Genomic DNA, 24,261 nt, shown 5'->3' on the forward strand with positions numbered 1-24,261 from the left:
CAAGCTGTAGAAAGCAAATTGCAATGACTGGGCATCAAGCAAACCCTACAGATAGTTTTGTCCTCTCACTGCTCTCAGACTCTTCTCTTCCATACTGCACGTGCCACACGTCTCATGTTCAAGGTCACAGCATCTACTGAAAGGGCAGGAAGAACAACTACAGACAACAAGAGGGACGAGGGCATAAAACAAGATTGGGACACCAGGTTCTCCCTGCCTCAGTCCAGGCAGAGCACGGGGTTCTCCAGGAAGATGGCAAGCTTGCCTGCCACTAGGTCCAGGTCGCTGGTGTTGGCATACTTAAGCAGGTTGGTGCCCCTGACAAAGTAATGCTTCAGGAAGTGCTGGCTCACGCACTTGTGCAGCTTCTTCACCATGCGCAGGAAGCCTTCCTGGAAGCAGCGCCAGTCCTTGGTGCGCGGGTACTTCTCACATGTCCAGAACAGCACCATCTACAAGAGGCAGATGGGAGGGGAGGAGGAAGGAGAGATGTTATAAGGATGCTGCCAAAGATTCACACAATTAGCGAAGGTAATTTTACTGCTGATGAAAAGTGCTGGAGTGACTGCCCTGGAGACTGAAGGCAATGGCAACGCAAGCGTCTCCTGTCACTTTACCTCCCCCCTGACACAGAGGTATCATGCTAAGTCAATCCTGGCCCTCCTCTCTAATTACCATGCCAACAAGGATAGCAATGGTGGGTTTTATTATATGGACACCAGTTCACCAGGGGCTGGTGAGTGAGACCCACCAAATTAATTTCAGAGAGGTCACCAAACAGCCATCCATTGGGAACAATTTTCAGTCACTATTGACCTCAGCAGGATTGGAACCAGTGACCACCACCGGCATTCACTGTGTGACCCTGAGCAAGCCACTTCCCCTTTCTGTGCTTGTTTCTTACCTTGGTACCTACCTTGCTACCTCAGAGAGGGTGTTGTGAGCATGACCGGGTAAAAACTTTGAGCTCCTCAGACAGAAGTCTCAGTAGAAATGCAAAGTGGATTAGGTTGTAGCAGGGAAAATAGAGTAGAATATATGATATTGGTCAAGAAATAGTGTGTGATCATGCAGTTGAAAACTGTATTGTAATGCATATGTGGACTTAAGGTAACATGGGCAGCCTTAACTCTGAGACTGCCTGACTTTTGTGTGTTTACCTGTAACCGTGCAACCATAGTGTTCTTTTAACATAATCTTTTTGTATGGAATGTAGATAAACAACAATTCTCACACCATGTAAGGAAAAGAGAGTAATGTGGTGAGGGTCGTTACCTTCGGTGTTAGCTAGGGGGCGCTATACAATTATTGTATTACAATTGTTGCTACAGGGGTCCCACAGCAAAGACTCTGTTTGGTTGCTGCTCTCTCCTGACAACTGTATATTCCCCCACCCCGCCCTAAACTCCTCTCTGCTGACCTCACCACTCTTGCCTGCTATACACACCTGTAGGTGATAGGTCGTCAGGATTGGCTTATTTCCTGTACACCAGACATCCTCCTTCATTTGTCTTATGACTCGGAAGCACTTCATGCGGCAGCCACCGTCCTCGTCAAGGCCCTCTATCAGCATGCGCTCAGCTCGGGAAAAGCCCAGCTGCCAGTGGTAATTGGAGCGGGCCAGGAGATTAAAGCCAAATGACTGCAGAAGAACAGGGGAGAAGTTACAGAGGGGGAGATTCAAACTTAGCTTCAGAGAAGCATGAAGGGAGGATAAGGGAAGGATCCACTGCACCTGCCTGTTACCACTTGAGATCTGGTTGTACGTTATGGACTGAGTTACAAGGGACAGTAAGTTTGGGTTTCCTAATTCCCAGTGAACGTCTGTCCACATCAAACCAGGCCAGTTCCTCACGTGGATATTACTCACCCCAGAGAGACCCAGCGCCAAAGGAGAAGGGGGAGCTGCAAGCACTGGCAGAACTGTCTGGGGATGTGGTAATGGCACAGCAGGGCCCACTGCAGGTCAGGATGAAAAGGCAATTGAGTTACATGGGAAATCCCTGGACTAGAACAGCAGGAGGAGGCTCACTACATCAGGACCGAGGTGGCCAGAGCTCTGCCAGTGGTGTAAGACAGGACTCACCATGCACAGGGCAGGACAAGACTGAGGGGCATGTGCAGAGAGGGGTGTGTGTGTGACAGTAAGTGGCAGAGTGATAAGACCAGAACTACAAGGATGGTGCTGGTCAGGATTGAGTGGCATTGGCAGAGCTGGGGGAGAGGCGTGGGGAGTCTTGCACAACATCTGTCTATACTGTTCCAAACATTATCAAACCTGCACAGGATTCACAAACACTAATATTAAGAAAACTAGTACACTTCTAAGCATTTCTAAGTATTCAGATGTTTTTACTAAAGAAAGTAGCCCTTCCGGGCATTTAAGAAGCATGACTCTTTCTCAAGCTCTTTCTAGGTCTGATTTCAGGGCAGGAAGATCATTTTAGATGGATACAGAACAGGGCGATCTGAAACCTTAAGACTGACCCACCGAGAAAGAGAATGATGCCACTAATTGGAAATCCAGTACTGGTTGCTTGGCACTCATCCTCCTCTGGGGAGCATTAGCTGCAGACTATGGAAGTCAACAGAGTTCTCGGTGCCTGATGGAAAATGGTGTCTCATCCGCCCCATAAAGGGCCTAGTTCTCCCCTGTCTTTCACCTTGTGTCATTATTTACATCTGTGCTAAATGAGTAACAAGTGGGTAGAAAATGCTGCTGTTCTGATTTGGGTCAAGCCACCCTGACAAGGGTGTGCCTCGACCTTTGTGCTGCTCAGAACCATTTAATGCCGATATCTTCTGAGAGTTCCAGCAGGTTTCCCAGCTCCCAGTTGTGAGAGGTTTTCGACAACATGGTAAGACCTTTCACAGCGTCACTTGCCCTTTAAGTCCCCCTGGTGTACCCCCGGCTTTGTACCTTGATGCACTGCACTTTCTCCTGGGAAGGCCAGCGCTTGAAGCAGCGGGGCCACCGGGCTCTCTCAGGCCAGCAGGTTGGGATTTCCACAGTAGGGACCAGCTCCACCTCTACCTGGGAGTCTGGTGTCTCCACAGCAACTCGAACCACCGAGCTGAAACTCTCCAGAATGCTGACTTTACCTGGGAAGGAACAACGAGAGGAGATGATAAAGACAGGTCTGACCTTCTGCACAGGCCAAGCAAGAGGCCGTTCGGGGCTTTGTATCCCTTGTGAACCCTGCCGCTCAGGGGCCTGCTTCAACTCTCACTTTCCAACAATGGGACCAAAGAAAACAACTCACCACCTGGATCCCGCTGGGGCACCAGGAGAAGAGGAGGAAGAGGCAGCAACTCAACATCTTGTTTCCCCCCTCAACCTCGACCCTTTGTGTGGGGCCAAGCAAATCATAAGACCAGCCCAAGATAAAGAGGAGCAGAATTGCTGCAACCTAAACGTCTCCAACAACCCACTGACACAAGAGGAGGCAAGGGAGCTCAGTGAGTCTGAGTAGGAAAGGGTCTCAATTGAAACCTCAGCTTCAAAGACCCTCTCATCTTTAGGGGAAGTTCACATCCATGAACTCTGCTGTGAGGCTTTTCTCTGTCCCTAGTGGTTATTAAGGATATTGTGTGAGTTAGGCATACTCTGGTCTGACTGGGAACTTACATGGAAGCCAACTCCAGTGGACAGTCTGACCAGTCTGAAGTGACAATGGCAAACTGAGGCACTGCAAAACCTCCAAATCTGCTACTGCGTGGCAAAGAGGCAACAGTGAAATCAGGGAAGTGTTTAGGTAACTTAAGCTGTCTTTGGCAGAGTTTGTCCTATTTGAAAACAGTTAATCACACTGTCCTACTTCAGTCCATCTCTTCTCCCATCTGTTGTGTTCCAGAGGAGTCAGCACCATATGCCCAGACATCTTTGATGAACCAACAGTTTTGGAGCGGTTGCTTTAAAGAATGTTAGGTTTTCACCCTGACACGTTGCCTTCCACATAAGTGAAATATCTGAGGCAAGAAAACAAAACATTTGACTTTTCTGCCAAGCCACAGCATCTGCTTGGTGGTGGGATTTTTTTTTCTTTACTCCATCCCCCTCAATAGTAATAAATATTTGCTATAGGAATGAGTTGCTAAATGAATTGGTTGAACACTGAGTTTGATTTTAACAGGTCTCTCCAAAATCCAGAGTTACATCTGGGTAGGGAAAGTTGCATCCATGCGTTTGCAATGCTGGGATGCAGCGTCATCCCACCGAAAGGTAAAGTTGTCCTTAGAAGAGAGGCAACATGGTCTGAGGTCAGCCTTGGACAAGATACAACCAATGTGCCTCAGTTTCCCCAGCTAAAGAATGGAGATAATAATACTTACTCACACCAGAGTGTGTGGGTTTAATAAGTTTAAGCCAGTAAAGTGCTTCAAAGAGGACAATTGCTAAGTATGATTATTATTATTAAGGTGGCCTCCCATAAGCTAGCAGTTAGAGGTGACTGCAGCCACAGCTCTAAAGGAGTGTTTAAAACACAGCTCAAAGCACATCACATCTGCCATCAATTCTTCAGTTTCTTTTGTATGGAAGGCTGGGATGTAAACACCTATTTTGGAGCTGCCTATGAGAGGTAGCAGCAGTGCTGCTGCAAGTGACCCCCGGTGACATTACCTCGAAGCAGGATGGGATGGGAGCAGCCTGGGCATAGCCGGTATTGGTCTAAAGTCTGAATAAAGAGAACAAAGGGTTTTGCTCGAAGGAGAAGCTCTGCCAGGCAGCCACTCAATACCACAAGCTGCAAAGCTATGAAAGCCTCGGGCTTCTCTAGAGGACTGTTCACCTCCAAGCAGTGGTGCCTGCAGCCGAAGGCACATTACACACGGTGCATGCCATTGGCAGGGGCGGCAAGGCGTCAGCATCAGACCCTTCCCACAACAGTGGTGGGGAGGAACAGTGCTGGTTGCCCCACTGACCACTCAGGTTGGACCCCGCCATCCCTGCATCATGATGGGAGGGCAGCAGGGCCAAAACTGAGTGAGCGGCATTGCAACATGGTATACGGGGGTCGCAGTACCACTCAGGTTTGGCCCCACAACCCCTGCATCCAAACCTGAGTGGCGCTGCAACCCCCATGCACCAGGTCACAATGCCGCTCACTCAATTTTGGCCTTGCCACTCTCTCACCCCCGCCATAATTGAGCGGTCATGGGATCAAACCTGAAGGGGCAGCGCGGCAGCCAGCCCTGCTTCTGCTGACCACTACCACGGGGCTGGCTCCTGCACCAGGCTCCCTACCCAGCCTCACCCCACAACAGCCCATGTCTCCTTTGCTCTGCCCACAGGACACACTCAGCGACAGCCTCAAGAGTTGTGGCGAGTGCCCCCATGGGAGAGCTGGCTGGGAGAGGGCATCGGGGAGCCCTGGGGGTACCATGTCAAAAGTACCTGGGGGTGCCCCTGCCTCCCAGTACCATTCCCAATCCTCTCCCCATTCACTGTCCTAATCTTCATCCACATCATCACAGGGTGTCTTTCTGGTTGGTCTAGGGCCAGAAAGGAATGGACTTAAACACCAGCTGGCCATGGACACAGGTTTCAACCTCAACTGCCTTCATTTAAAGACATTTGTAGGCAAGAGGGACCAGCGCTTCCCCTCTGCAGAGGGCACAAGGACACCCCATGGAAGCTCTGTAGCTTGGGTTGGAGAAGCCTAGAAGGCCTATAGGACCCACATAGTTTCTGGCCCAGCAGAAAAGCAGATTATTTTCTGAAAATGTAGGCAAAAGAAAATGTTAGTTGATCTTTTGGGGTGGTGCTGAGGGAGGATGGGGTCCAAATTCATAACAGAAAATCCGAACATCCCTGAGCACTGAGAGCTTGTAATCTGAACCTGGGTCGAGAGGTCTTACTTGTGAAATAGAAGTCATCTTCATCATGGGCCAGTGTCTCCTCAGCTGTGGGGTGTGTGAGCCAATCTCTGTTCACAAGGAATGAGGCAAGTGGCCAAACACCCACTATGGGTAGTGATCACAGTCCCCTGTCAGAGGACTGCACTTGAGAGGCGGATTCCCTTCACACCTTTCCCGCTCAACTCACTGGAGAGGTTACAGGAGGTAATTGACTTCTCCATCAACTCCCTGAAGATGGCAAGGATCTTGGCTGGAACGAGATCACCTTCGATGTTCACCTCTGTCTCATGCCACTGCTGCAGGCTCTTTGAGAACTGCTCCACCTCCAGCCACTGCTGCAGCTCCTCTGGGTCCCGTACTGGGGAAAGGAGCTTTGCCCCATGCACGGTGTAATACCGCCAGTGCCGTACCTGGTGCTCCCGGTACCCTGTCAGGCCGCGCAGTGGGACTGTGATGAGGAAGTGGCTGGGTGCTAAGACCTAGAAGAGTTCAGAGAGATTGAGAGAGGAAATGAGGGCAGATTTACAACCTGGATGCGAGGAACATGGTCACAACAGGTAGAATCACTGGGGCTTCTGAGCAAAAGGGAAAGTCACGCTGGAATGGAAGCAGCTAAGTGCAGATAGGTCCCACTCCGAGCCTATCTGGCTAGGACACGGTCTTACAATAAGGCTGGAGGCTAGAATGTGTCAGCCATGTGCTATTTAGGTTCACAAAATGAGAAAACTATCATTAGAAGGAAGCTGAAGTGACCATCATGGGCAATGCTACCAACGTCAAATCGGAACACTGTTGGCTGATTTGTTACCTCTCCCTCCACCTTCCCCTCCTCACCCTTCGTTGGATCCATAATCTTCCACGGTTAGATCTGCAATTGCAAAAGATGCAGTTACAGAGAGAGATGCTGGGACGGAAGGCAAGATATGTGTAAATTATTGCCTGAGTATTATTTCTAGAGATTGGCCTAGAGATTGTTAGTAGTAGTAATAATGTCAATGCTCACTTCTCTAGCCCCTTTCACCCAAGAATCCCAAAGTCCCTTAAAGACATTAGTAAAATAAGCCTTTTACAGACTGATTTGTGGATAGGGACAATATTTCCCTCTCTCACAGATGGGGAAGCTGAAACAGAGAAAAGTGAAGTGACTTTCCCAAGGCCACACAGTGAGTCAGTGGCAGAACCAGGAAGCGAATCCAGTAGTCTGGTCACCTATGTCACACGGAATTGTTTCTGCTCTTTGATTGGGTGACAAACTTTTAAAACATGAGTGTAATAAACAAGTTGATAAATAACAAATAGCCACTAGTCTTGCTTGCATATCAATATAGTCTTCATATGAAGAACAACCATTCTCCTATAAAAAGCTCTTTGTGAATAGTGAATCAGCAGGGGAATGAACAAAGTCAAACCTATTAGCTACTCAGAATTTGAACAAATGTTTCCTAACACTGTTTTTGGAGTATTGAACCATCTCGGCTCTCTCGGTCCAAACAACGTGGCTAAAACATCCAGACGTTTAACAGTCTGAACTCTGAAGCTTTTCAGCTTTGCTTATCACTAATCATAACTCACCCTGACATTATTAGGGGAAAACCTACTAGAGAAACAGAATCTAAACTGACAGCAATTGCTGGAAGGTGGTTACCCCAAGGTAAACAAAACACTCCGCCATTCTCCAGTAATGGTCCAACGCACTGTAGTAACACTATTGGTAGCTCCACTGACTTGGGGTGTTGCTGCTGAACACGGTAGGATTTTTTAAAACAAAGCCTACCAGCAGGAAGCATAGAAATTGCAAATGCAACTACGGAAACCTTTGTTTAGTCAAATCCAGTTCCCCGTTTATATAAGGACAGGAGGAGGAAAGAGGACAGTCACCACAGGACATTTCAGAACAAAATGGACCCCACAAGAAATATTTTTGTTTCTGGGTGTTGAGAAATAAGCAAGGCCAATCTAGAAATTTACATGCAACGTTCCATAAGAACAGAATACAGCAGCTTTCATGGAATGACTGGCTTATTTTACAATGCATTTCCTTAATCGCATCTGCACAGAAAAAAATCACGCAGGACAAAATCAATTTCCCCCCAGCCGTTTTCCATTCTATGATGTCTACTTTTACCTGCTCACCCTGATTGTAATGGAATTGTTCTGATGCACCTGGGAACCACAAATGCTCCCCTCCTAGTGAATTACCAGTGATCCACAGGCTAAGAAACACTGGTCCAGTGATCCGAGCCAAGGACAAAGGTCCCAGGTCCTAATGTGAACTCGGCCACTGCTTAAGCCTTGCTCAATCAGACTGAGATTCCCCCGTCACTTCAAATTACTCTTAAAGTGTTGTAAGGCCTCTCTCTCTCATGATGAAGGATTTTCCTGCGGTGTATTTCAATGAGATATTTTAAAATCTCACTTCTTCAAGCTGTCCTGGCTTGGGAGAGAATCTGTGTGTGCATGGCCTCTGGGCAAGGCTGCTTTGTGCCACATGATCACTCCTGCCTCAAAAATCAGACTAAAAATAACAGCAGGGCCTCAGCGAATGACACATCATTGAATCTGTGCTGGCTAACGTCATACATCAATCTCACTTTTCAGAAGGCTGGCGATGGGGTGAGCAAGCCCCAGTGTATTGAACAACCGCGTTGCCATTCCCAAATTTTCAAAAATTATGAGTCGAGCCATAAGAGATCATGAGATTTAAACAAAATAGTAATGATCTGGGGGGTTCTTTATATTTGCCTTCTGGTGTCTGAGCCCTGGGGGCTGCACTCAAGTCGCTATTTCAAGCTTTTCTCTAACCGTGAGCGCTAGAAATGTACTTTTTTGTTTTTCAAATGAAATCTGAGAGTCTCATGGAATCACAAGACTCCTGCAGATGGGGCTTTAGCAGAAAACACCAAATATCAAAAGGCTCCAGACAGAATCGTGAAAATAATGGAATAGGTGCATTCACATTTCAGCCCATTGGCTGAATAGGACTCACACCCATCTTTGTCTTTCATATGGGCATTCTGTGCAGCCTGTACGTACTACAAGCCCAAGCATGCCATGTGCCACTTTTATCTGAGCAAAGCCACTGGGAGCAAACTAGAGCAATCTATGCTGGCACCTGTAGTCTGTGGCCCATTCCTCTGTATTAAAAACAGTTGCTAAAGTTAGGCAAATTAGATGCAGCCCAGCCCTTGGGCTCCTGGCAAAATGCAAAGCATTCCTTAGGGTATAGCAAGAAGGAAGTAATAAGTTAGAAACAAGGGTCCTGTGCTCCGAGCTCCCTTGCAAGGAGGCTGGGAAGGTCAGAGGGGAGATTGGCTATGCGGGTGAGGGATCTCATATCTGGAGAAGAGGGATGGATGAGGATGAAGCAGGCATGGGTGCAACTGTTTGGAGGAGTCGGTGTGAGGTATTTGTACCTGGACAGATGGGTGGAATGGGCGTTTCCCCCGAAGCAGAGCGGACCACTTGGCCAGTAAAGCTGGCTGATCCTGAGAGAAGCAGAGAGGAAAATAAGAAGTATACAGAACATGGAGAGAAAGCACGTGCCATACAGTTAGTTCTTGCGGCATTTTGGAGTTTCCGACGAGCCTAATAATAAAGAAAAGGTTGCCCAGCTATTGTCCACAGAGATAATACACTGGTGGGAAGTACCACGCTGACAGCTCTGGAGAGGGAGCTAAGCTGCCCAACTCTGCCTCACCAACGCCCCTCAAGCTGTCCCACGTGCCCCGGATTGACCACCCCGACTGCAGGAGGGGAGTCCCATCTCTACAGCTTGTTGAATCCGTAGGAGCTGTGTTGAGGCTGCCAACCTGGTGTCAACTGTGTGATGGTGGTTTTGCAATCTAGAATCTCTCTGCTAGAAAATGAAATGAGACCCCTGACTCCTTTTGTACAGGCAACAATATCTGAATCAGTGACCTATATGTGAAAGACTTGAGACCTGATTAAATCTCTCCCTGTGCAATCCACCAACTGGACAGATGTGGCCACTAGAGTACTATTTCCTGATGACAATCATGAGGTATGTTCCCTTTTTGTTGGGTGTATGAGATGATTACTTACCTGTAATTGTTGTTTTCTTAAATTTTGACCTGTAATAAATTTACATTCTTGGGCCTGTTATAGCTGCTATCTCTGAAGAACTCCCACTGGCAGGTACAGGAAATAAACAGTGCAAATACTGGGCAGGGAGATGAAAATAAGGCCCTTTCCTGAAGAATAAACCATGTCCACACTGGAGCATCTGGCTACCAGGAGCAGGGGAGATTTGCTTTGGCAAGAGCCTTTGACATACTTGCACTGAACAGTTTCTGGGTAGGACTGATCAGGAATTCTTCAACAAAATCATTTACTGTCAAAAAATGCCAATTTGTCAAAACTAGAACTTTTCGTGAAAGAGAAAGGGTCAGTTTTGACAAATTCCTCCTCTTGAAATTTTTTTTAAAAAAAGTTTTGAAATTGTTGAAATGAAAAGTTCCATTTTTTTGGTTCAACATGACTTTTCAGTTCCAAGTTTAAGTTCATGTATACTAAAAATAGTTATTAAAATAAAAAAGGTCAAAATCAAAACAAATCTTATATTTTATCAAAACAAAATGTTTCAGTTGACCTAAACTGATTTTTTCCCCCCAGATTTTTAGTTTGTGAACATTTTCAAAACATTGACTTTTTGTCCTGATTCAGGATGGGAAATCTGAAAAAAATCTTCCCAAGACAGGAAAACAATTTCTTGTCCAGCTCTATTTCTGGAAGAACACAGTTAGGAATGCTTAAAGTACAACATGGATGTCTGGATCTTCCCAACAATTGGGATCACACCATATTAAATGATTCCTGTTCCCAAAAGCAACACCCCAAAAGTTCTCCTGAAAGGAACATAAGAACGGCCATACTAGGTCAGGCCAATGGTCCATTTGATCTAGTCCAATATCCTGTCTGCCAGCAGTGGAAGGTGCTTCAAAGGGAATGAACAGAACAGGCAGTCACTGAGTGATCCATCCCATTGTCCACTCCCAGTATCAAACACAGACTGGCATGTGCTCTGATGTCTTTTCAACCACATTACTCTCTCAGGGGCAGTCACAGCAATAACTTTATGGGCTTTGTTTTGGAAGCAGGAGTAGCTAGTGCCCTGAGATAACTGTCATCTCTTATAAATGCATCTTTTACAACTCCATTCCTACATAATATAGTTAACAGTTACATTCCCCCCCCGCCCCTCCCCTCTCAACTTGACTATAACATGCAGATTTTTAGCACTGGATTTAGTTAAATATGGATAATACACTGGCCACTTTATAGATAGTTAAGTTTTCAGGGTCTCACTTGGGCAGAGATTGGTCAGATCAAGTTTACCTATAGTAATTCCTGATTACTCCCCCCCAAAACAGATTATCTTGCTTTTTTTGCAGGCTTCAGCAGCCATTCCATCTTGGACCGGGATCTTGCCACATCTTGCATGTTAAGCGGGGTTCAGCTAGGTCAGTTTGGGGGACCAGCTGAATGATGCACCAAGTGGTGTTTGTGGTTCAGAATGGGGCACTCTTCTCTGTGGATCAATACTGTTACCATGGAGTACTGTGCTGCTGGAGATGCCATATTTCAAAAATGGCCTAAGAATGACTAAGACTGCGTGCCCCAGAGCATAGCCAAATTCCAACTCAGGTAATAATGTTCTGCCTCCCCAAATACCCATTGAAGTTTCAAATCACATACACTAATTTTTTTCCACTTTCTGCCCCAAACTATTGCAAAGATTGCTCTGTGCTTTTACTCAGTTGCTTTGTTCCACCCTAGAAGTGGCTGCATTTCAGTAATGGGGTCTATAATGCATAACTATAGTAACATAATGCTCTTCAGATGAAAAGGTCTGTTCAAATTTATTATTATTCTTTCATTATTAAACTGATTTATTTCTGACTTAAAGAGCCACATTGAAATAACCAGTCTTCACACTGGCAGAGTTGAGAGTGAACATTATTATTTTGGTGGGTATCTGACACTCTAATCCAGGGGGAAGTTTCACTTTTCCCACCATCAAATTTACATCCTCATGATGAAAATGGAAAAATTCCAGCTTATGAGTAAAATCTCTGAGACCTCCCCTGGTGACAGAAGTCCTTTGGTTAACCATGTTACACATGACAGCAGTAGCAAGGCAAACTACCCAACTCCTTAATCTTGCCTTGCCAGATCCTCCTGTAGCAGGAACAAGGGAATTCAGTCTCCACAGTCCCTTCAGACCGTGGCTTTTCTGCTGAGACTGCCAGTAAAGATGACAATGTGCCAACTATGGTGTTGGTTTGTGATATGGATACTTGCCCACTATGAACAGGGGTGAACCACCAACTCATTGCATGCAGCTCACCAGACGGTACACTAAGCCTTTCGCCCTTACCCTAAAATTCTCGTTGTGCACACCAGAGTTAGAGATGGCCTGAAATCGCGTGTCCCTGTAGCTGATTTCTGCGGTCAGCTGTTGGATGATCTTCTGCACCTCATCCACTGTCTTAGACACCAGGTGGTGTCGCTGTTCCACCTGTAGACATCAAGCAAGTAACTTTACATCATGACTAACTGCAAACAATCTATCTCCAGCCAAGAGATCACCTGAACCTGGGGCATCTTGAAATGTGTGCGCGTACAGAACTCTGGGCAATAAAAGTTTAGAGTTCTCCTCTTGATAATTGCCAGCTTACTCCATCTGGTGAGAATGGAGTTCTGGCTGGAGGGTCTAAAGTAGATGAGGCCACTCAGCAATGTATTACAGTATGGAATCGTAGGTAGAGAATTCATTCTCTTGGAATTTCTCCATTCTTTGGCCGATTTTGGTTTTGGCCTAAGACTACCCAGCTTTCCCTTTGCATAGGCTAGCCAGTCACTGATCCAGGAACTGCAGTCTCCTAGAGCTTGTGTGGCTCAGGTATTCTCTGCTGGGTCAAGCCCACTGATGCTATGACAGAAAACACTGACTCAAGTTCATTCCTGGCGTAGGCTGACACAACTCAACTGACTGGTCTGAACTTGGCTCAGTGGCCTTGCATGTGTGAAGCACAGGAGCAATTCCATTTCTAAAGGGTGCTGAAGTTCCTCCTCTGTGCTGATCTCAGCGGTAACCACAAGCTCTCACAGGAAGTTTGTGCCTTGCTGTACTCTCCCTCCAGTCAAGCAGTATCAGCCAAAATATTGTTTATCGCAAGTTTCAGTGGAATGGAGGAGGTGGACGGGAAAACCAGATAAATAAGAACCAACATGAATCATCCCACACCAGCACAAGAGCCAGGGTCACACAGGGATGATACAAGATACAGGCCAGAGTCAATTATTCAGGGTTTAACAGAAGGAATATACAAGACCATGCCTAGTGAAGGACACTGGCATATTCCACACATGATCCTCACACATTTGTCAATATGGGATGCAGGGCTTATCCATACCAAACCGTTCTGAGGCTAGTTCATTGCTATTACTAAGTAAGTTAATTAACATATGTCTAATTACTCCTCCATCCAGGGATCATTATGCAGGATGATGGGTGAGGACTGTTCACTGCGCTTCCCTTCATCCTGGTGCCTGATCTTATATGGTGAGGACAGAGGCAGTGAAGAACACACCCAGCAGAAACTCAACAGCCAGCGTTAGCAGAACTAATTGGGAGAAAATGAAACCAACTAGAACCTGCAGCCAAAATCCCAACCAAACGATTGGCAGATTTGAAATCACAACATTTTGTAATAACAGCACTGAGGCTCAGCGAGGGGAAATGACACACAGTAAATCTCTGACAGAAACAAGAATAAAAGCCAGGTCTACTCTCCCAGTCACCTCCTCTGACCTCTACACCTTAGTTGCCACTGATTCACTCTTCATTAGAGTACTGCGTGTCTGAAAACTCACCAGTGCCATGGTGGTTATTACTATATCTAGTAATAGATGAACCTCGGGCCCCAGAAACAGGATGGAGGTCTTGGGAGAAGCAGCTTTCCCATGTGATCTCTGATGTTTGCCACTTCCCGTCGCAGTTATAAACACTGTGCCGAACAGCCTCTTTTGCCATATACTGGTGTTTCCCTTTCCAGATCCCAGCTTTGGGAGTGTCAAAGCAAATGTTAAAAACTGAACACCAATGTATTAATATTTTGGATATCAAAAACGGGTTTGGTTTGGGATCTGGAACCGAGTTGGGCTTGGGTCGAATTCATCCCTCCATCTCCATCCAATACATATTTGGATTTTTTCTTTGCTACAAGAGTGGGTTAACAACACTGATTCAGAAAAAAGGCAGGGAGTAGCTTGCAGGCAGGCTGGTGGCTGGCTGCTGCCCTGCCTCCCTTGGGTGGAAGATCAATGACCGAGGAGTGGAGAGAAGAATCCATACATTTAATAGACCCAGTTGTAAAAAAACGTTTAAGTTAACATGCATAAATTATTACATGGTATCTGTGCTGGTTCATTATATGATTATAAGTTTTAACAAACAGGCTGTGAAGTGACATGATTTAATACATAATAATAATGATTAATAACTGGAACCTTGTCTCTCTCACTTAGGAGGCTGCTGGAAAGAAATCGCTCTCTGAGGGATGAAAAGCTTCTGGTGGAACCTAAAATTCTGGTGGCTCTGGGCCCCATTTAAATGCTACCTCTGGTGCTCGGTACCGCTGCAGATGAGGCAATACACTATCACAAATCTCTCTATGCCCAACCGTGCCCTCTGGCTCCTATGTCACCCTGCAATAGAAATCTTTACAGCGAGAAGTACTAATTGGCAGAGTTGGCTGGAAACTTTCGGATGGAACATTTTTCCATCGGAAAATACCAGTTTGTTAAAAGTGAAACATTTTGCAAAGACGTGTTGATTTCAGTGATCTTTAGTTTAGAAAAAAATGAACAGCGTTCTGATAAGGGCAAAACATTTCTACTTTTTCAAAACAGAAGCCTCCGTTTTCTGTTTAATCTGACTTTTTGTTGAATTTTGGTATTTAATAGAATATAAATATAAATATAAGCTGAAATTGGAACAAAACATTTTGATTGACCTGAAATGATCTCTCATTGTGCAGGCAATTTCAATTTTGCGGGGGTTTGGTCCATTTCAGAATAGAAAAAAAAAATTCAAAATCGGAGCAGTTCCCATGAAATTGAAACCTGGTTCCTGCCTAGCTCTCTTAAAAGGTTAGCTGGCTTGTTTAGATAAGCATCCAAGGTTTAGGAAAAGGATTAGGTGAGTTATAGTATTATCCACCTTTCCCTAACTATTGAACACGTGCATTATCTTCCCTAGAGACAACCTTGCTGCTATATTTTTGGCTCTGTTTCTATCAAATCCGGGCTTTTGGCTGGATAAATATGAACCCTAGAATCTCTCCTAGGTCTAAACACAAACAACTCCAGCTGTAACCACATTTGAAATTCCAAGTGGTGGAGGATAGAGCCCAAAACACAAACTGGTTCTGAAGTGGGACAGGATGACCATCTAGGGAAAAGCTAAGAGGCCACCAAACCAAACCCTTTGCTAAGGTTCTGAAAGGGAAGCTTTGGAAATGTCACTAGAAATCTTATTATCATGATACTTAAGTCCCATTTTATCCCAAGACTCAAGAGTCAGACAAGCATCCAATCCTTGAATTCTGAACTTTTCAAGATCATCCCTACTTGTGGAGACAGAGAAGAGATATACACACAAATACTTACCTTATTCTGGATGTAAAATTCCACATCTTCTTCTGTGAATGGTTTCATGGTAAGATGTTCTTCCTTGTGCTCCAAAATTTAAATTTTATTCTCTTGCTTGGCGCTGGGTGTTTCAGAACCACTTCCAGCTTTTGGTCTGCAGCCTTCCTTGCCTTGCAAACCCACGACACCTAATTCCTCTGTGGATGGAGAAGAGGGGAGACAAGCTGGGAGGTTTCCTTGTTTTTTCCGTTTTGTGTTACAATGTGTTTCAACCTACTAGGAAAAAATATGTCCAATTATATTTTCAAGCTCTGGTTTTATTATTATTATTTTAAAATGGTGATTCTTAACATATATAAAAAATCCCAAACACTGTTTTGCCTTTGGTCTGAATTTGAAGCACCTTTCAGACTCTGTTGGGGATTCAGAGCTCTCCTGCCCAGCATTATTTTCTGATTGCCACAAATACTTCCCTGTTTTCTAACTCTTAACTAGATCATTTATAAACCCTTTCAAAACACAGAGAAACACTCCCTTGTCGAGGTCAATCCACCCACTTTCCTTCTGTAGCTGTACTGCTATGTTTACATTCAGATCACCCATTTGGGTTGCAGTCCAGGGCCTCTGCTCCTTATATTTCCTTTCTCTCTCCTGCTGTATTGACAGTAAACATCCCACGGCCTGTCCCCAGCCTGCAGTTTGCTTCGCCTTCTTTACAATAAACAGATATAAAGCTGCCTCTTGTTAGCTGCCAGCTGCCCAGATAACAAACCCAACACGTCGTTAGAAGGGAAAACCATTGATTGGGCCTTATTGATTTGATAAGAGTTGGTGGCTTTTAAAAAAAGGGTACGTCATCCCCGGAGAGAGTGGCAGAGCCCTTTAAAGACATGCATCCATGCTGCAAACTGTCCCTGGTTAGAAAGAATGGGCCCACTGTTTAGCAAAATAGTTATTTTGGCCCAGATCCACAAAGGTATTTAGGCTCCTAAACTTCCACTGATTTCTGTGGAAGTTAGGAGCTTAAACGCCTTTGAGGGCCTGGACCTTTTCCACTCTGTGTTCACCAAGCCCTCTTTTATGTGTTATTATTTGTACAGTGCCAAACACAATGGGGCTCCAGTCCTGACACTACCACAATACACTTCTTATTATTCATTATTAGTCAAATGATAATAATGTTATTGGCTCCATACAAGACCCAGCAGAAAATATAGTCCCTGCCTCCAGGAGCTGGTAGTCTAAAACTCAAACCTGCCTCCAGATTTCCCAGTGTATTTTCTATTGTCCCTTTATTTAAAGCATTAGCCTCTCAACCTTCCCACCACATGTTCTCCTACTCCTTTTGGGGCCCTTCTTTAAAGTGAATGCCCAAAGGATTAGCAACATTGTGAGCTTTGCAGGAGAAGTCAGATTTAAGGCACAGAGTGTGTGAGTGTGGAACAGTGGGCTAAGGAGGGCATTGCGGGGACTAGGAATAGAATAGAAGACGATGTAAGGAGAGGCAGGGCAGGACACACTGGCAGAGGAAGGGTAAGGAGCATTTTAAATATTCCGACTGAGTTAAAAAGTATGTCCTTATTTCCCCTTCCCACCCTCACCATCCCTAGTTAGAGATTTCAAATCCAGGAAGGTATGAGGAAGCCTTAGTAATTTTTCTTCACCTCATACACCCACAAGCCTTGTAGGTCTGTGGTGGGTTTCAGCTTCCCGTTTTCCCATGCCCACCAGCTGTCTGGTGCTATAGTAGCTATTGGACAAACAGGCATCGAGGAATCTGGTCCCAGTCATTTCACATTAAACAATAACACACAGCACTTTACGATTCGAAAGCACTGCACAAAGAGGAATTTAATTCTCCCCTCCCCATGAGGGAGGCCAGTAGAAGCAATTTGGGCCAAGGACCATCTTTTTGTCACATGCATGCACAGCACCTTGCACAATGGGGGCCTGACCTTTCTTTGGCAGCCTCTAGGTGCTACTGCAGTGGAAATAATAAATCATCATTAGGATTATTACCCTCCTTTTACAGATGGGGGGAACAGACTGAGAACAGAGAAGCGACTTGCGTGTGCAAGTGTCAAAGCTAGGATCAGAACGCAGGAATTCCCGACTCCCAGACCCCTGCTCTAACTAGTAGGTTTTGCTGCTTTATGTGCTTAACTTTAGTTAATTCCAATGGAGAACAAAAAAGCTGGGGGCAGTACAAGAGCTGACCCCAGTAGCCAATGGCAGACTGCGGTGTACTGGCCATGGGGGATTCCAGTGGATTTTGACATGCCTATTTTGGAATCACAGTGTTGCTGAAGGACAGCCAGGAAATACTGTGTACAACAAAGGGAAAGCCTCTGACACGGGCAGTAAAAGTCACGTAAGCACAAGGAGCGTCGGCAGCTCCGTCTGGAAAGTGAAAGCGTCAGGTTTGGCCGGAAGTAGCAAAGTAGCATGGGCACCAGGTGCCCAGCCCTGCTTACTTGTCCCTGGCCTCGAGTCAGGATCAACAGGTCAGAGGCAACACACCAACTTGTGATTACAAAATACGCAAGGGAGGGAGAGAATAAGAGGGGTGTGAAGGGTAGAGAAAGATAGCGAGAGTGGGGTGGAGAAGGGAAAGACAGCAGGAGAGAGAGCGCTCTGTAGAGAGAGTGGGAAGAGAACAGAGAAATGGAAGAGAATATAGTCCAGGGACCCCCAGTGAGCACTTCTGGGTGGGCTGCACAGCAGCTTGTTACAGTGGTGAAGCCTCCATCCGTCTCCAAGCCGTGAACCTTGATCTCCAAGCCAGGTTCAGGACTCAGGATTTCCAGAGGCTTTTTTGACCAGCTAAACTGAAAAAAGCACACCTGAGCCCTAATCTAGCCCCCCTAGGGTTGCTTCAACCCTCATCCATTTGTAGCTGAAAATAAAATTGGAGAGGGAGAAAACACTCAGGGAGGAGGCAGGGGAAGAGAACCAAACCACAAAGGCACCTGGACTGATCAAAGCAGCAGGGTACATAACAGGGATGTGCTGCCAGAATGATAATAAAAAAAACTCCCACAAAAGTGCTTCCCTCAAGCTTATGAGCAAGTCTGTCCCAGGAGACACGGGCATCAGAGAGCAGTGGCAAGGGAACAGGGAAATCAATTCATTTGTTTGGCTATTTGAACAAATGGTTTTCTCAAACCCCTAACCAGGGAGTGAGGCAGCACCATGCAGCAGACTCTTCGTGAGTACCCTCCCTGGGAAATCCTTAGACTTTATTTCTAAATAGAGAGTCAGCTCAGCACTAACTGTAGCTCTTTGACTGAATTATCTGCCTGGATCACACTCTTGGGATGGGGAGGAGTCCTGGGGCTTCAGTTCAGATCCCGTTAGAAAGCACTATCAGTCAGGGCCATGTGGATTCTGAGCAGGCATGGACCAGTTGCTGAGCGAGGATAACACCAGAACTTTATTTAGGTAATGGGGAAAACTAAGTTTAACTACGGGAATTCCCCAAGTACTAGGCCTCAAACTGGAGCAAGACTTATAAGAATTTGAGATGTCTCAGATGGAAAAGACCTTGTATGACATCTAATCCACTTCCCCTTGTCCACTGCAAGATTGTGCCCTACAATATTCTCTGGGACCGTGCCCATTTTTAAATTCCCCAAGCAATGAAGCCTCCACCCCTCCCTTTGGGATTCCATAATAGAAAAGATCTCGCTGTCATGATGTTTTGCCAGATGTTCAGTCTAAATTTTCCCTTTCTTAACTTCATACCAATATCCCCTAAGAGAGCAAGACAGAGAGCTGGAGCTTTGTTTTGAAACAGTTCAGTTCAGGATGGCTGGGAGTAAGCAACCAAGTTCCTCTTACTGGAGTAACACATCCAGTCAATCTGACTCTAAACATAGGTACATACTGGAACGAAAATAAGCCCTAGCTCAGCTAAGTGATCAGCAATGGGGACACCGATGGCTTTGTAATATCAGGGTCACCACAGTCTAAGTAGGTTAGGCCAAGACATCCAGCTGCAAATAGACTACAGAAAAATGCCAACTGTCCCAGCTTTTCAGTCTTAGCGAGCTAGTTTGCTAGTCCATGAATCCTTCCATATTAACATCTCCTGATAGCACAGCTCACCAGCGTGCCACCAAGCTGTGTTGGTCATTGGTACTCTCTTGCCATTTTGTGATTGCATCAACTTCCACATATGAAAATAAGAATGGCCATATCAGGACAGAGCAATGGCCCATCTAGCCCCGTATCCTGTCGTCTCACAGTGGCAGGTGCTTCAGAGGGAATGAATAGACCAGGGCAATTATCGAGTGATCCATCCCATGTCCTCCACTCCCAACTTCTGGCAGTCAGAAGTTTAGAGACTACAGCGCACAGGGTTGTGTCCCTGAACATCTTAGGTAATAGCCTTTGATGGACCTATCCTCCAAGAACTGATCTCATTCTTTTTTGAACCCTGTTATGTTTTTGGCCTTCACAACATCTAGCAACAAGGAGGATGAAGAGACCCTTGTGTGGGGCTAGCAGGTGGAGTTAGGGATCCTTTGAAATAACGTGCAGAGTAGCTATCTCTAGCAATCTCAACTGCTGCTCAACCCGTTTTTCATGCAGGGTGCTCTGGGACAAGACCTGCACTTGATCAGTTTATTTTGGGCAAAAAGTTCTGTGCATTTTACTTTTTCTTTCTCTAACACCCCCCCCCCCCCAGATTTGGTCAAAAGTGATGTTTAAATAATAGTGCCCTGGGAGAGTTTAGAGGCGAGAGGAGGAAGGCTTTGTGTGAGTGATGCTAATTCATTGTGACAGCATCAAGTCACATACAGCTGCCGCATTGAAATATTCATCCCCCTTCCCTCATCTATTTCCTGTCCACTGCCTCCTTTCTTCCCCCACCCTTCCCCTTATCGGGGAGCCCATGGCCACTCAGGGCCTTGTTCAGATTGGGCGCTGCATGATGATGTCATTAGAGGGTGTCTTCACCAGTACTCCCTCCCCACCGGCACCCTTCGCTGGCCACAGGGCACAGAGTGGCCACCCCAGCTGAAGCTGGTCACCCACTGAGGGGAGAAGCTGGAGCCCCTCATGCAAGTGTCAACCTTGCCTAGGGAGGGGAGAACCCTCCTCTGATTGGCTGCCTGCCCCACTGCCCTCTGTCCTGGGGGAGAGCAGCCAATCAGAGTTGCTGCAGGACGCTGACAGAGCTCTCCTCTCCTTCCCTCACCTCAGGGGATGAGATAGGGTTGCCAACCTTCCAGGATTGGCTTGGAGTCTCCAGGAATTAAAGATTATGTCATGTGATGAAACCTCTAGGAATACATCCAACCATAGGTGCCAACTTTCCCGGGCGCCAGTGGTTGCTCCTGGCCCCGCCCCGCCCCCATTCGAATCCCTTCCCCAAAGTCCCCGCCCCAACTCCGCCCCCTCCATGCCTCTATTGGACCCCTTCCCCAAATCCCCGCCTCTTCCCTGAGTGCACTGTGTTCACCCTTCTCCCCCCTCCCTTCCAGCGCTTGCCACTCAAAACAGCTGTTTCACGATGGCAAGCACTGAGAGCCAGGGGGAAAAAGTGGGCATGCGGTGTGCTCAGGGGAGGAGGCGAGGCAGAGGTGAGCTGGGGCAGGGTGGGGAGCTGCTGGTGGGTGCAGAGCACCCACCAATTTTTCCCCAGGGGTGCTCTAGCCCCAGAGCACCCATGGAGTCAACATCTATGCATCCAACCAAAATTGGCAACCCTAGGGTGAGAGGAGGGTGGGGGGAAGGAACAGTGGCACCATGCTTTGAGGAGGGAAGGAGGAGCCGAAAGATCCCAGCAGCTTAGGGTGTCTCCGCTGCCTCCTCCTGTGTACAATGGGCAGAAACACTGGGCAAGCGGAGTGGTGCAAGCCCCCCGGCACCGGGGGCGGGGGAGACTACAGGCAGAAGGGATGGGGAGGGGCCCTCACTTGCTTTCGCCCAGGGCCCCACAAAAGCTTAATCCACCTCTGAATGCACCACATGTGTTGACAGGGGGGAGGTTTGCAGAGTTGCTTTGTGGTTGGGGTTGCAGCAGGCTTGCCTTGGGGCTGGGCAGCTGCTGGGTTTTTTTGCATTTCAAAGGTGGTAACTCTAGCTACGGTACTTACTTGGCTCCCAACACCTTAGTATTTGAGCACTGCATGTGATGTATTCATCCTCCTCCTACCCCTCTGAGCTAGGCAGAGCCATCATCCCCATGTCACAGATGGGGAACTGAAGCACAAAGAGGTTTAGTGACCCACTCAGGCTCACACACGGGAAAGCTGTGGCAGAACTGGGGATTGAACCTGGACCTCCCACAGCAGGTCAGTGCTCTAACCGTGCTTCCTCCCAACACCAGGCTTGGGAAGGGAGAGAACTCCACTCCAGCTGCCTGCACCTCCTTGAGAGGGGGGTGAAGAGCTCTCGGAGCTTCAGAAAGAGTAGATATGAGGGCTGGAGGAGCAGGCAGATGCGGGGCTGGGTGTGTGAAATTAATAGTGGGGCTGATACAGAACTAACTAATTAGACCAGAGGTTCTCAAACTGCCGTGCATGGACCACCAGTGGTCCGCAAGCTCCATTCAGATGGTCAGTGGATAGTTCCTTTAAGGTGCGTGCCTGGGCAGCCGCACACGAAAGAATGAAGGGCCCCCACCTAATTAGTGGAGCTGCACAGGTGTGGCTCCACTAATTAGGTGCCTGGACCCTGACGTAAGGTGAGGTGGTGGCCTTGGGGGAAATAGGGGGTAGGTGGGAGGGGGCAGTGGGGTGAGGAGTTTGGGAGGTGCAGGGCTGCGGCGGCCAGAGAAAAAGGCGACTTTCCCCAGCTCCAGGGTTGTGGCTGCCAGGGAGAGACCCCCCCTCCTTCCCAGCCCCAACTCGGGGGCTGCCGCAGCAGGGGACAGAGGGCACATCCATCGCATTAGAAAGGTAAGATGACTGATATTAAAAGGAGTTGTGTGCTTTTATTTATAGATCGAAAAACAATTTTTTTTTTAATATAGCGCTTATATCCAAAGCGTTTTACAATAGTTAGCTAATGGTAAAAACATTTGGAAAGATCATTAAGTGGTCTGCCAAGACCCTCAGCAATTTTCAAGTGGTCCGCAAAAAAAAAAAGTTTGAGAACCACTGAATTAATCTGTTGGGGTATGGGGAGATGGTGGCAGCTCTGCTCCATCAGCAGCCACAAGAGCTCCTGCAGCAGGGCCAGAACCTCACTCACTCGGGGGAGTTGGCAACAGCGTAACTGCAACCCCCGGCGTGTTCGAGAGACTAAGGGGGTGAGGTAATATCTTCTATTGAGCGGGGGCAGGGGGAATCTAACTGTCAAAGACAGGCCAAAATACTATATAGGCTTTCAAAATGTTCTGATCTGGGGGGGAATAGCTCATCATTTTTGAACTTTTGAGGGATGGCAAGGCTGGCAGCACCTCCAGCCAAAGTTGCTTCAGCTGCAAAGGATCAGTCCAGAGCATGTGGCCAGGCTCAATGTGTGTAAAAGCCCAGCCCCAGCACTGAGCCGGCAGGCCCCCAAGGCTGTTTGTATAGTTACTTTTCACACTAGAAGTGCATTTTGGTAGTGCTCAGTATTACCTCCCCAAAGGCCCAGTCCCCCATGCCTCTTCCCCAGTCGCCGAGACTTCTTCCTACAGCAACTTGGCTTTAGCTTGCAGGTTACAAAGCATTGCCAGCGCTCACGATATTTGGTGTTTGTCTTAGAGCCCCGGGTGTTGAAATCCAGTGATTATATGAGAACCTCGGCTTTCATTTTATAAAAGCCTCATAGGATATGGCTAGAGCAATGTAAACCCAGGGTCAAGCCTAACCCCCACTTGCGTTCACACACCCATTGTGCTAACCGAGGGCTCAGACCCAGAGTCCTAGGACCCTGCAGAGATGGAGGGTCTGAGCCTGTGTTAAGCTGGGACGTAGGGTCTGAGCCCTGTTGCTTTCCTGTGTAGATGCAGACCCAGCTTGACTCAGGTCCTGGGAGTCCTCCAAATGTATCCCAGAGTTCCCAGAAGCAGGGGAGCAGCACTACAGGCAGGAAGCACAGTGGCTGGAAGGGCCATTGCTGCCTGGTCCTGCTCCTCTGGTGGCAGTGGCAGCTCTTGCTCCAGCTCCTCCTCACTGCCGCGTAGTGTTACCATATTTCAAGTTTCCACATAGAGGACACTGCCAGGAGGAGAGGTAGCTGGGGCGGATGGGACGGGGGAGAGGGGGACGGGACACAGTTTCTACTGTACAGTTTCTTTCCACTTTGAATATCTAACATTTATAAACAACAAGTGTAATGGCCTCAAAAATAAATGTAAATCAAATGTAAATGTACCTTTTCACATGCAGTCAGCCCTTTCCTCCTGCACTTCTTGTGTCCATGCGTATTTCTCTGGAGAGCAGATCTTTCTCAGCAGTGGTTGATGGCTCATCAAGTAGCTGTGAAAGTCTTTGCAAGATGTGTGCCTGAAGTTGTACTGTACAAGCAGGATCCCATTCAGCGACTCAGCAGTCAATACCATGCCACCCTTCCTTCTGCGCTGCTCCCGGCGGTGGTGCTGCCTTCAGAGCTGGGCGGCCGGCCAGCAGTCGCCGCGCTCCAGCTGCTCCGCTCTGAAGGCGACACCCCCCAGCAGCAGCAGTACAGAAGGAAGGGTGGCACACTGTTGTTAAGGCACGCGGGGAATTGCAGTTCTACCAGAATTGATGTTGGAAAAAGGACGAGCAAGGAAGGGTGATGGACATTTGT

General features: G+C 47.2%; 1 protein-coding gene across 5 annotated transcripts; it reads right to left on the bottom strand.

Annotated features, from left to right (window-relative positions):
- MAB21L3 (mab-21 like 3) lies at window positions 1-24,039 on the bottom strand. Of its 5 annotated transcripts, none has more exons than XM_034788800.1 (8): window positions 23,848-24,039; window positions 15,553-15,731; window positions 12,257-12,397; window positions 9,273-9,344; window positions 6,047-6,338; window positions 2,921-3,102; window positions 1,448-1,642; window positions 1-452 (listed from the first exon to the last, which is right to left on the bottom strand). In XM_034788800.1, the coding sequence occupies exons 2-8, from the start codon at window positions 15,598-15,600 to the stop codon at window positions 219-221; spliced, it is 1,164 nt and encodes a 387-aa protein (XP_034644691.1). In that variant the 5' UTR covers window positions 15,601-15,731; window positions 23,848-24,039; the 3' UTR covers window positions 1-218. The 5 variants fall into 5 exon arrangements, 4 of the variants coding, with proteins under 4 accessions (XP_034644691.1, XP_034644675.1, XP_034644683.1 ...); XM_034788784.1 differs by lacking the exon at window positions 23,848-24,039 and adding an exon at window positions 16,092-16,277; XM_034788792.1 differs by lacking the exon at window positions 23,848-24,039 and adding an exon at window positions 16,123-16,273.
- Between the last annotated feature and the right edge of the window lie 222 nt (window positions 24,040-24,261).

The sequence above is a fragment of the Trachemys scripta genome, chromosome 1, assembly GCF_013100865.1.
Source record: "Trachemys scripta elegans isolate TJP31775 chromosome 1, CAS_Tse_1.0, whole genome shotgun sequence".
In the NCBI taxonomy this organism is placed as follows: Eukaryota; Metazoa; Chordata; order Testudines; family Emydidae; genus Trachemys; species Trachemys scripta.